Genomic DNA, 12,666 nt, shown 5'->3' with positions numbered 1-12,666 from the left:
CAGAGCAGAGGAAGGGAGGACACAAAATGCAATGACAGACAAAGCTACAGGGCAACAATAAGTTTCACAAGAAGTATTTTTTCCCTTTTGCTCTATGTTGTAACACAAGAATAAATATCTTCTGCTTTAGAAAGCCTACAAGTTAGGATTCTAGTAACTGCAAATATGCTATTTTTGAGGATAAACACATATGCAGCTATGAATGAAGCTACTGATCAGGTATCAGGGGAGCAATGTGAATAAGTAGTAGTCTTTTCCACAAAGGAAGGAAAGGCACACAGAAGCCAGCCTTCCACAGACCTGAACTTTTACCTTTACAGATAATTCACTCTCACACAACCCCTGAGCAGACACAGAGCAAGGCCAAACATTCAGACACACTACACACACAACATATGTGAGTTAACTGCAACAGACTGTCTGGTAATAGATCACCTCACACCAGAGGAGAGTCCACATCCAATGCCCCCTAAATAATCTCATTTTCTCTAAGAAATTAAATTACCCAGGTCATACAAGGATTCTATAACAAAGCTGGTAACTAAGCACAAACCTGGGCATGTCTTGAGCCCTGGACCATTCCCAAATTCCTATTTTGTGGTATCTTACATAGCTTCTTCCTAAAATCTCACCAGACTACACTGCTAAACACAGAACTGAATAAAGCTCATCACAAAAGGAGAAAAACACATTTCTATAATTGCAACAGTGATGAAATTGCTCCTTTTGAAGAAAATGTCTTTGAGTTGCTTCCTATTCAGCAGTAATTTGAAGCAGGGAGAGGAATCTAACAAAAGTTTTGAAGGATCTCAGTAAGCAAGCCCAGCAGCATAAATGCTTCATACAAATACAAACTATAAAGCGCAGGAGCAGCCACTCACTCTCTCGAGTGAAAAGTTAGGAAGCAAATTAGGAAGGTACAGAGAATGGAAACAAACCCCAACCTAAACCATGAGATCTAATTCCCCAAGTGGCCTGTGCCCACAGGAAGCTTTCCCAGCTACTCTGCAGCACTCATCAGCCCAGAGGCAGCCACTGGCTCAGGAGCAAAACACACCCAGAGATTTCCGAGCTGCAATCCTGCTCCCCGCCAGAGCAGCCTGACATCCCCCACGTCCCAAAACAACGCCAGGCATTAACCACTCTCCAAGGCAGCGCTGCAGAGCCCCCTGCTCGGGCAGGGAAGGAGCCGAGGGTGTCCCAGCGGCGGGGGCTGCGGGACACGGGCTGACAGCGGCGGACTACAGCAGCCGGCAGGCAGCGCTGAAGCGGGGCTGGCTCTCCCCGCCCGGCCTGACGCGGAGCCACCGGAGCCAATCCACGGCAGCAGGAGCAATGTCAACAAACACGGCGGCCTGCGGGACGCGTGATAGCAGCGCAGGGCCGGACACTGCCGATAAGCCCCGCCAGGGCCAGCCGGGGCTCCGGCCGCGCCGGCGGTCACTCGCCCTGCACCGCAGCCCCCATCCACCAGCAGTGCCCCCCCTTCTCAGGCTTTCCATCCTGCGGCGTTATTTTTTTAAAAAACATTCACCAGTGGGAAAAGAAAACTTGCCCCGTTACCAAGCGGGATTTAACTAAATAATCAAGGGGAATAGATAAATAAATAAACAAATATTTTAAAATATTTTAAAATATAGAAAAATAATAATTATAATGAAATAATATAATAAAATAATCAAAATATTTTAAAATATAGAAAAATAATAATTATAATAAAATATTATAAAATAATCAAAATATTTTAAAATATAGAAAAATAATAATTATAATAAAATAATATAATAAAATAATCAAAATATTTTAAAATATAGAAAAATAATAATTATAATGAAATATTATAAAATAATCAAAATATTTTAAAATATATAAAAATAATAATTATAATAAAATAATATAATAAAATTATTATAATACTTTAAAATATAGAAAATAATAATTATAATGAAATAATATAATAAAATAATTATAATATTTTAAAATATAGAAAAACAATAATTATAATAAAATAATATAATGAAATAATTATAATAAAAATAATATAAATATATACATAATATATACGTATATATAAAAATATATACATAATATAAAAAATTACATATAATATAAAAATATATATAAAATGTATATATATGTATATATAAATATATCTGAATAAATAAATAAATAAATAAATAAATAAATCATGTCACAGCAGATCGGTTTTAGCCCCTCTAGATTAGATCTTCAGGGCTTGACTTCGAAGGAAAAATGCCTGCTGCAATTTTTAACACTTAGTGACAACCACAAAGACAACAGAAAAATGCAAATTAAAATCCTCTGGAGCTCAAGACAATCATATGCTACAAAGTCATGCTTGCACTATTTTTACATGGCCTAGGAAAAAGAAATTTTCACAGGGAGGGTATCCAGACCAGAGAAAGAAAATAAAGTGGACATTCCAAAAATAGCTACTGCTAATTTTATTTCTAACATTTTGAGCACTTAAAAGCTTCCAGCACAGACACAGTCACCACACTGCATTTCACTGTGCAACATCCTGGAGCAGAAACTCCCACCTCAACTCCCAACTGCACATGAGTTGCGTGGTCCAGCCAACAGCTAACACATGATCTTCTGTGTTTGCTTTCCCTAACTTATCAGAAGGCTTCCCCCCCACAGAGTACACATCTGAATACAAACATTTGATAAAAAATGAAATTTCACGAACTCCATTCAACCTTTCCCAAATTTAGAATGCTTTGACATAATTGAATGTATTTACCTGGAAGTCATACAAGGCAACAATGTTTTCATGTTTCAATTCCTAGAAAAAGTAAAAGAAAAACTGCCATAAGCTAGGAGCAACAAAGGGCGTATAGAACAAAGACTGAAGAAAATAAGTCGGTCTGCCTTTACCTTAAGAATTTTTATCTCCTTGCCCAGCAGCGTTTGTGATTTTGCAAGGTTCTTCTTGTTAATACATTTCACAGCTACTTCCAGCTCAGGTTTCTGAAACGGTACATAAGTAACACAAACAAATGTAAATTTCACCATTCATTCATATTAGGGTAAGCAGCCTCTTAACAGATTACAAATGCTACTGAAAGAAGTGTCTTGCAGCAGCGGTAAAGGCCTCTCACTTCACATCCTAATGCCACCCCCTTGCTTGTTCAGACTTGCCCTTTCCTGAATTATGCTTGTCAGCCCAAGGAGAAAAGCCCAAGGTTTCGGTTTTTGTTACTACTTTATACAATCATTATCCTCTTATTTAATCACTAGAAATAAATGCACTGTGGGAGCCGTGGCTTATCCCAAGCACTAATGATGGAAAATCCACTGCCGGATTGGTTTCCTTTTATTTACCAGTAAGAGATTTCTCCTCCTCCTGGAAAAATTAAGCGGAGAAACAAGACTTCACTCACACACACCATAAAAAAAAAAATCCCAAACAAACTAAAGAGTTCCTTTCATGGACTGTGTGGGGGGATTTTTTCTCCCTTGTTTTGGAGGTGGGCACGGGTTATGGGTGGATCTGTGGGCACCCCACAAGCAGCTGACAGCCTCCCAGCCCCAAGGTGAAGCCACCTGCCCGGCTCCTGCCGGGACACACACACACACACCCGCTTGGAAGAAACTCCAAGGAGAACAGAAATAAATAACAAGAACCACCGCGAGCCGGGGGTGATGCCCAGGCTGGCAGCAGCCGCCGCAGCCGGCGGGGATGCGGTGACCGGGACGCGCTGCCCCCGGCTCGGCCCAGACCCACCAGGAAATAAATAAATAAATGGAAAGCAGAAGCGAGGTGGAGGGTGGGGGGGGGGGGGGGAGGAAATAAAAAGCAGGGATTCTCACCTCTTTGTGCCTGCCTTTGAAGACGACGGCGAAGGCTCCGTGCCCGATCAGGTCCTTCCTGCTGAACTCAAACTTTCCCACCGTCTCCATGGCGCTGCGCCGGGGGGTCCCGGGGGCCGGCGGGGAGGCTGCGGCCGGGACGGCTTCAGAGCTGCAAAGGGACGAGGAGGAGGAGGAGGATGGCGGTGATGAAGGAGCTGCCTTTAAAGAAAATTAAACCTCTCCCAATCCAAACGCGACCGGGGCACCCCCCACCACCGCCTCCCCGCCCCCCCCGGAGCGGTCGGGAGCCGGAGCCGCTCCCGCCGGCCCCGGTAGCTCCGCGCCGGGCTGCGCTGCCCACCTCGCCCTCGTCCATGGGCTGCCTCTTCCTGCCGAGCGCCCGGGAGCCGGGCATTGTCAGCGGCCGGGGCGAAGCAGGCTCCTCAGCAGCGGCCGTCCCCCATCTCCTCCTCGGGCCGGGCCGGCGCGGCTCCTCGGGCCCCGCTTCAGGCGGGGCTCCCCATGCCGAGCCCCGGCCCCCCCGCCGGCAGGCGCGGCTTCGCCGAGAGTCCACCTTAAGCGCGATCCACCTTAACGCCCGGTCCGCCTGACGGCAGCGCTCCACCTTAAGCGCGATCCACCTTAAGGGCTGCCCGCGCCCCCGGCTGTGAGCGCTGGCGGGGTCGGGGTCGCGGGGCCGGGGTCGCTCCGCCGGAGCCGCCGCTCGCTCGCTCGGGCCCGGACAAAGCTTTGCGGAGCGGAGCGGGCGCGCCGGGCGGCGCAGGCGCGGTGCGCGGCGGGGGAGGCGGCGGGCGGGCAGAGCAGCGGCGGCGGCGGCGGCGGCGGTACCTGAGGCGGAGCGGCCGGGCCCGGCACATTTAAAGGCGCCGCCTGCCGCTCGCCTGAGTCAGCGCCGCGCTGCCGCGGCCCCCGCGCCGCCGGGCCAGGCTGGGCCGGGAGGGCTCCAGCCAGCCGCCCTGCCTTTGGGAGGTCACACAATCATGAGATGTTCTGACTTGGAAGGGACACACAACGATATCGAAGTGCAGGTCCTGCCCCTGAACAGCACAGCCCCAAGAATCCCACCACGTGCCTGAGAGCATTGTCCAAATGCTTCTTGAACTCTGTCAGGCTCGGTTGTCACACTTCTCTAGGCAGCCAGTCCCCGTGCCCAGCCGCCTTCCAGCAAAGAACCTTATCCCAGTATCCATCCTGAACCTCCCCTGACGCAGCTTCAGGCTGTCCCCTGGGGTTCTGTCATTGTCACCGCAGATCAATGCCCGCCCTTTCACTTCCCTTCACAGCCCCAAAGCTGTACACCACAACAAGGTCTCCTGTCCATCTCCTCCAGGCTGAACAGACCGAGTGATGTTTAGAACAATTAAATGGGTCTGGTTGGGTGAAGTTCACCCCAGGACCTGTCCTGGTTCCAGCATCCCCAGCACCCTTTCCTCTCCCCCAGCATAGCCCACCTCTTCCTCCACGGGCTCTGGCCCTTGTCCACTCGCTTGTGGTCCAGGCCACCACACTCCTCCACGGGGAGCCCGCCGGGCCTCCAGAAGTGCCTGAGGGTTCCTCCATGGAGCTCTCCTCTGATGGACTTTCCTCGATGTCCTGCTCCAGAGTTCAGCATGGAATCACTGTTGTGATAAGAAACCTTTCCTGGCCTGAGCGTGGTGTGTGGTTTGGCTATCCCCAGTCTCTTGCTGTGCAGTGACCCACAAGCTCTGCCCTGTGGGTGTCATTCCCTCCATGGCAGGAATATCTCACGCCTTTGCCCCATCCTCTGCTCCAAGCTGCCCAAATCCACCAGCCCTGGCAGCGTCCACACCACTTGCGCACTCGCTCCTGTTTGTACACTTATCACAGCGTCATATTCCAGCTGCAGAGAAAACAACGCGCCCCGTGGGCAGCACCGCTGCTCGCACACTCTGCCCGAAGTTTGTCTTTTACACAACTGTGCGGTATTGACCTGTGTACAGACCTGTGTCAGCGCTGCAATCCCAAGCACGCATTGCTCAGCTGATGGCAGCGGCCCTGCAGACACCCAGCACACAGGGTGCTCGGTGTCGTGACGCTGGGTGCCCGCACTTATCACCATTCTCGGCAGAAGCTGGGCACAAGCAGCACTTCACAGCGCCAGGACATGTTATCTACACAAAGGCAGTGGCTGACTGATACGATATCTGGCCCATAGTCTGTTGTCCTTGGTTCCTAGTAACTGGTGTTTAGGTACCTTCCTACACTTAAAATTTTAGTGGGAAAATGGCAGTGTGTACTAAATGCCAGTATAAAAGTAGCAGTGCCTCACTGGTAGTGATTGGCATCTCAAATTCCAGCAGTTTAGTGCTTGCTGGGAACTGTGAAAGTGACAAGGATATTCTTCAGTGGGAATCTGAAAACTGCCTCTGTTGAAGTAGCCTTTAAACCAAAACAAGACTAGAACACCTTTGTGATTTCAGCAGAAATGAGTTTTAAAATTGCTTTTAAAAAACATACAACATATATATAAAACATGTACACAATATACAATATATATAACAATATACTTAGCTACTTGTTTTCTTTCACACCTTTGTGTCATCCACATCTACAATTTCAGGCCTTTGTCAATGGTCATAAGGGTTTAATTTAAAAACTAATGCAGAAATCAGTAAAAATGTCAAACATCATCAAACTTTCAAAAAAAAAAAGGTGTTTGGCAAATTACAGACTAGGGAATTAATTTCACCCCTTGTTAAAAGCCACTGTCTCTAATGCAGAAGGTAATAGTTGCAAAAGTTTAAGGCAGGAAGTGAAGACAATGTTTTGAAACTACCTAGATGATTTCTAGGCAGGCAAAATCTTGTATCTGCCATGGCTGGAAAGCAGCCAGAGCACCATGGTTAGCAAGTGCACTCTTGCAAGAACTGTGGTAAAATCTCCAGTGCCCACAGGTGTTTCTGCCTTTCCTTCCCCAGCACAGCAAAGAGACACAGTCCTGGGTGAAGGGGGAAGTTGATATGACTGCTGTTCAATTAGAGGCCAAAATATCCCAGTGATGAATGTCCTTTGTTCTGTACTGAGTGTGCTTATTTGTTCCTTCACAAGCTGGTGGTTGTGAAAAAAAAAAAAAAGTTAAACGTAAGTTAGATTTGACTAAACGTGGGTCCTAAGGTAGCTCTTTGCATGCAGCTGTTTACAGAGTCAGGTGGCAAAGTCAACCTCCCCTCTGCTGATATTTTGGTTTTGTTTTAGGCAAATTTGTTTTATTTTTAAGCAGGCTCACTGAGTAGCTTTCTAGTGAGTAAAAGGGACTTCAAGATAGCAGAATAAAAGTCTGTACTAGGATCAGGACCAAGTAGTACTGGATGCCATGAGCACATGAGGCATCACACTTACTTTGAATGATCAGTTTAACATTTATAATTAAACATCTTTCAATTGCGTGTCTTCAAAATGATAGGTTGGTGAAAATATTTTGAACTTCTACAAAAATTTAGAAATTTCCCCTAGAACCACTAATAAAATGCCCCTTGGCAGCAAATGTGAGTTTGAGATGTTTGCAGTGCACTCTGCAGATACATTTGTTCATTTTGGAACAAAGAGGACTGAAAAGCTTTTTTAATTAAATGTAGGGTTCTTCACTTTTTTTTTTTCCCTTTTTTTCTTTTTTTTTCCCTGTGGTTTGCTGACAAAAAGCTTGTGCTGTATCAATTCTTCCCTGATGTCCAGAATTCAGTGAGAGTATGTTTAGGCCAACATCCAACACATGCAAATTCTGTACTCCTCCCACAGTCTCCCATTTGCTAATCATGAAAGCACTACTGCCAGCACGTATTCAACTACTTCCTCAGATGGAGGCATTAATCTTTGAGGGGACAGAGTAGAGAGTTCAATTTACTAATGCAAAACATCAGTGGGGGAAGATCTACTGCTGAGATTTACAATGGGTGGAGAATAATATAAGCATACAGTACACCCACTGTGGGAAGCCTTGGAATATTGTCTTGAAACTCTCTTTTTAATTTAATGCAACTTTATTCTTTTTTCTAATTTAAATGTAAAGGAAAGCGATGGTCAAGTGATATCCTGATGACTCAAGTAATACTCTTTTCCTATACCATGTTTTAATCAGGAGTCATAAATATGGTTGTTTCTACCTCCTGTAATCCAAGAGTGCCATCCTTTCCTCTTGGCTGCAGGGGCACAATGTAATTATCTCTGAGCTGGGGAACTGGTTAAAGCTGCAGAAGTGTGAGGGAATTATGGAAGTAAATTCAGAGTATAGATTTATAATAAAGACAGAATAAAGATTTCCATTAGGAGATTTCCTTTTTTTTCTGATGCCTTTCTACACAGTTTCAGCTTCTTAATACAAGCATCTGCTGTGGGCCAGCCAGCCATCTTTCCCAAGATCTTGTCTTTGCATTTCTAGTTCAGCAGCTCCAGCCCAGTGCTCCCCATGGTGTCCAGTGAGAGATCAGAAGTCTCCCAGCAGCCACCCATGAAGCTGAACCACTGTGTCTGAAAGGCGTGGGGGAATCCTTGCCCAGATACAATCACAAAGGAACAAGTTATTTCCCTTGCTGTGGATCTCTGTTTTGAAATCAAAGTTCTGCTCAGTGCAGGAGGATTCTCCAAAACCTTCTTGTGTAATCTTTTCATTGCAGCAGCTGCCCCAGGGACACAAGCACTAAGGGCCAGAACAGCAAAGCAATATTTCTGGAGGAAGTGCTGGACTGTGAGGCTTGGGCACACGAGCAAGATGTGATTGAACACGTTACTGCACATGGGCTGAGCCTTATAATTGGTCCCACGTCTCCTCTTTGTCTGAAATGAGCATTGAAGCCTGAAGATGAGCTTTAACATGTGCTGTAGCTCAGCTGTAGGTGTGCTGCTGCTGAGTAATTATTTTCTTCACAGAAATGTGCGCTTGAAACTTATTCTGTATACTTCACAGCCAAAGAAGATGGACAAAGCAGCAGAGGAGGAAAGATCAGAGTTTAAGAGTACATCTGGATGAAAAGCAGACTCTGTGTGCATGTGGATTCAAAATCTGATGCAAATTCAGACATGTTGAGGCAGTTACACATCCTCTTCCCACAAACATCCGAATGGCTGAGCATAATCGCCAGTATCTGGGCAGAGCCAACACTAACCTGAAAGCTGGATTTTTTGCCTCATTCATCAGGAAGGAGTGTAGGGACTGAATATGCAGTGCTTGGCTGGAGACCAGTTTGGTGAAAGAAGTATATGGAAGGTCTACAATATCTGTAAATCGTAAAAGTAAATGTCAGCCTGGCATTAATGAATAGAAGGGAAGCTACAGGCTGAATTTAATGGAAAATTAAAATGACATTGTTTAATCATACTGGTTTCTGTTGTCTGCTAGCAGACTGGATTCTGGTTCAGTTACAGTAAGGATAAGATAGAGATTACAGTAAAATTGCAGCAAATTCACCAGGAAAAGCGAGTTTTGAACACTGCTTGTTGTGTTGCATTCCTACAGAGGCTGAAGGAGTAGATTACTTTGGAGCTCTGAAAACATCTGCAGATTTACAGCAGCAGTATAAGTTGTGTCAAGAGTATTTGTTCATACCTCACCAGGGACCTGCAGAAACATCATTCCAGCACTGGTAAAATGCTTTATTCTTAGGAAAGGAGTGATCCTCCACTCACAACATCAGCTCTTGATCAGCAAAATAAGAGACTGAATTAAGTGATGGAGTCCTCGATCTGCTCCCTAAGTTTCACAGCCAGCTCCCTGCATCATACACAGAGCAGAGTTTAAAACATGTGGTGACATTGAAACATGGGATAACACTGGTGGGAGGTCTGAGTATTTGAAGTATTAGAGCATTGAGGTTATTCAAATAACTGCTGGAGCAGTATGGCACTTAGCATCACACACAGGAGAGGGAGATTCGCTTTCCATGTGCTCCCATAGCCATGTCATATTACATTCTGTATTTATTTATGCTGTGAACCACTTTATTGATTAATAGTGCTGAGAGATTTAACTAGCCACTGAATTATCCTGGCAGGCCAGGTCTGAGATGTTTTATTACCCCCCTCCCTGCACATACACACCAGCTTACTGAACAGACATTGTGAATTATTGAAGGCAGTGTTTTACTCAGCAAGGTGCTCTGGCAAGGGTTTTCCTGGGTTCCCATGGCATTTTGATATCAAATGCATTTCAGCTGCTGGCAGAGGGCTCTGGGCACTAAAGGCTGTGCTTAGTGTTCAAATCCGTTAGTGCTCACATCAAGGATCATTACCTAACCTGCCTGTCAAGCGGCTGATTATATTAAAATGAAGTTTGCCAATAAATAAGTCTGCAAATCCACCCAGAACAGTCTGTTTTCAGGCTAATTGGAAGCTATTTTTTGCCAGAACAAGTACTGCTTGTCCATAAATCAGCAGGTTTCATTGTGCAGTTCCTTACAAGATGTTGTCTCCATCCTGGTTGGGAACAGACCCACTCTCACCACCCTCAACTTCCCTCCACAGCCACACACACACTTTGGTGTGTGCCATCCATGGGGTCCCTCGTGTCAGTCCTGGTGAAGCCAAGGTTTGTTCAGGGAGGGATATGGGCCTCACTTGAGCCTGTGCTCTAGGATCCCCTCCAATGTCCATTCAAGTCAACAGGATCCTCTGCAGCAGCTCCAACACGCTCCAGCACCAGCCCCTGCTTTGGTGGCTTCTGCATGACTAATACAGAGGAAGACTTCAGGTTTCAGGACCATCTCTTTTCTCTAGGAGAAAGCTGAAATTCATGGTCAGAAAGAACCCTTCAGCCCAATAAAGTCTTTCCAAAGCAATCCAGGTGGACAGTGAATTCATATTTGTCACCTCTCTCCTTATCAAAAGCAGCCTTGAGAAAAAAAATCACCAATTAAATCTACAATATTGCAAGACTGCAGTGACTTCCCAGAGAAACCTGTATCTGTCCTGTTATGAATCAGAGGCCTGGTTGCTTTTCCTTCTCTAAGAAGTTCCCATTTAAGAGCAGGTTTAACCCCTTTTGACTGCTGGATTACATCAAAGAGCCACAGAAGAATGCAGGCTTATAGAACAGTAATTTCTTCCCCTCTGTCATGAACCTGGGAGGTCAAGGACATGCACCAGTTTTAAAATAGGATTCTCAGGCATTTTCTTTGCAGCTGGGCTCTTTCTAGGGTTTGGTGCATCAGCATTGCTGCCCCAGGAGAAGGGAGGCACAGCCAGGAGCACTTTGCTCATGGGACCAGCTCATTTGTGATTCTTAACTGCTTCCAACAAGCTTCCAGCTTTGCCTTGGGAAGGGATTGTTAATAAACTTTCCCCTTTATGACTAACTGGCTCAGAGGTGTCTCTGTTTTCAAACAGACCAGTAGCACATACAATTTTAAGTAGGCATTGTTCCAGTTAGAGCCTCATCCAGTATAAAGCCTGGGCAGAAATGATAGCTTCCTTTATTTACAGATGTGTAAATAACAGCAAGGAATGGCTACAGGAGATAGGACAAGGCATAAGAAGCTTCACGAGTCATGAAGGAGATCTCTCCCCCTGCTGATGGGTTTAGGAGGGGAGCAGGCTGCCCAGATGGCTGCTAGAGCCTCTCTGGGACAGGTTGGGCAAACATCTGGCTGGAGTGACACAGTCAAGGACAAGCTGTGTCCTTGAATAAACAAATTGTGTCATGCCCAGCTCTCTCCCCAGTTTTGTGTTTGTTTTCATTGTTTTGGTTTTGGGCAGAGGCTGAAACTTTCCCTAAAAGCCCAGGATGAGGAGTTACTCCAAAAACAGGCCTTGAAAGTTATCATTCTAGTACCACTCCTATGGATACACAGAAAGATCGCTTGAAAAAAGAAAAACTCAGGCTCTTCCTCTGGACCTGTTATCAGTTTTCTCAACTGACAAGGACAGGCTGCTCACAGGAACGTGAAAGGCAGCACAGAAATTCTCTGCAGTGAGGCTGGGCACTGCTGGGTGCAGCAGCTGGGATATGTCCCCGTTTTGCAACACTCCAAAGCAATGATTCCTTGTCTTTGTGCATTTCTAGGAAACCAGAGAGACCATTCTCCCACATGAAAGCCTGCAGCAATTAGTGGCATGCAAGAAAAGCTCTCAGTGGATCATGAGAAATATTTCTTTCATGTTTTGTGCTTTCAAACACATTTTAAAAATTAAAAAATAAAATAGATTTTAAAAAAAACCTGCTTTGCTAAGACATCATACCCACCCATATCTATACTTCAGCATTTATAACCCCACAGCAAAGAAAGACCTCAGGGCAAGGCGATAAAGTATTTGTAATCAGATATCTGGTTTTTTTGTTTGGTTTTGTTTTTGTTTGTTTTTGGGGGTTTTTTTGTGCACACCTGAGCTCTCTGGTCCATGAATTCACAGAGCAATTTCCCAGAAATGCAGTTTAGGTGAAGCACTTGCCTGGGACTGAAGGTCTCAAGTTGTTGAGTTCTTGCCTGACAAATCAGAGATGCATTTCTGAGAAGTATTTTAGTATTTAAGTATTTCAGTCCCCTAAACTTCTATCTCTCCCTTATCTGTGTAAATGACAAGGTCTTAAAAGACCTAATTTCTCATCATTTTTTCCATACTACTTTGATTTTTTTAGCAACTAATGCAGTAATGGTTATGCCAAATTAAAGATCAGAAACGTACACAGTTCAGCGTTTGTCATTTGTCCCTTGTCAAATGCAACAAGACACCATCACTAATAAAAGCAAATATCAGAATAAAAGCAAGAGAAAAAAGGCTGACCCTGTTTTTTTGGAATTCTTTGTCCATCACCAATGCCCTTCCCAGAGCTGGGTATAAGTCATGAGAATTGTTCTGCTAATAAGCCAGGTTAACACT

The 12,666-nt window shown here is 45.2% G+C and overlaps 1 protein-coding gene and 1 long non-coding RNA gene across 6 annotated transcripts in view; both read right to left on the bottom strand.

Moving 5' to 3' along the window:
* Nucleotides 1-4,576, bottom strand: part of ULK1 (unc-51 like autophagy activating kinase 1) — a 76,616-nt gene extending 72,040 nt beyond the window's left edge. For 2 of the 3 annotated variants that reach the window (XM_086856006.1, XM_086856005.1), the window contains exons 1-4: nt 4,181-4,353; nt 3,838-3,988; nt 2,902-2,994; nt 2,768-2,809 (exon numbers count right to left, since the gene is read on the bottom strand). In XM_086856006.1, coding sequence (XP_086712132.1) covers nt 2,768-2,809; nt 2,902-2,994; nt 3,838-3,927 — 225 coding nt within the window. In that variant the 5' untranslated portion in view covers nt 3,928-3,988; nt 4,181-4,353. Of the gene's footprint in view, nt 1-2,767; nt 2,810-2,901; nt 2,995-3,837; nt 3,989-4,180 lie in introns of all 3 variants that reach the window. The other variant, XM_086856004.1, reaches the window with a different exon arrangement.
* A 1,692-nt stretch (nt 4,577-6,268) lies between these two features.
* LOC111936485 (uncharacterized) overlaps nt 6,269-12,666 on the bottom strand; it is a 33,298-nt gene continuing 26,900 nt past the window's right edge. For all 3 annotated transcript variants that reach the window (XR_015277755.1, XR_015277754.1, XR_015277756.1), the window contains one exon: nt 6,269-10,573. This is a non-coding gene — a long non-coding RNA (uncharacterized LOC111936485). The remainder of the gene's footprint in view (nt 10,574-12,666) is intronic.

The sequence above is a fragment of the Cyanistes caeruleus genome, chromosome 18, assembly GCF_971803275.1.
Source record: "Cyanistes caeruleus chromosome 18, bCyaCae1.hap1.1, whole genome shotgun sequence".
Lineage (NCBI taxonomy): Eukaryota > Metazoa > Chordata > Aves > Passeriformes > Paridae > Cyanistes > Cyanistes caeruleus.
The sequence above is the reverse complement of the archived record's forward strand: the minus strand, read 5'-3'. Positions and strand labels throughout refer to the sequence as shown.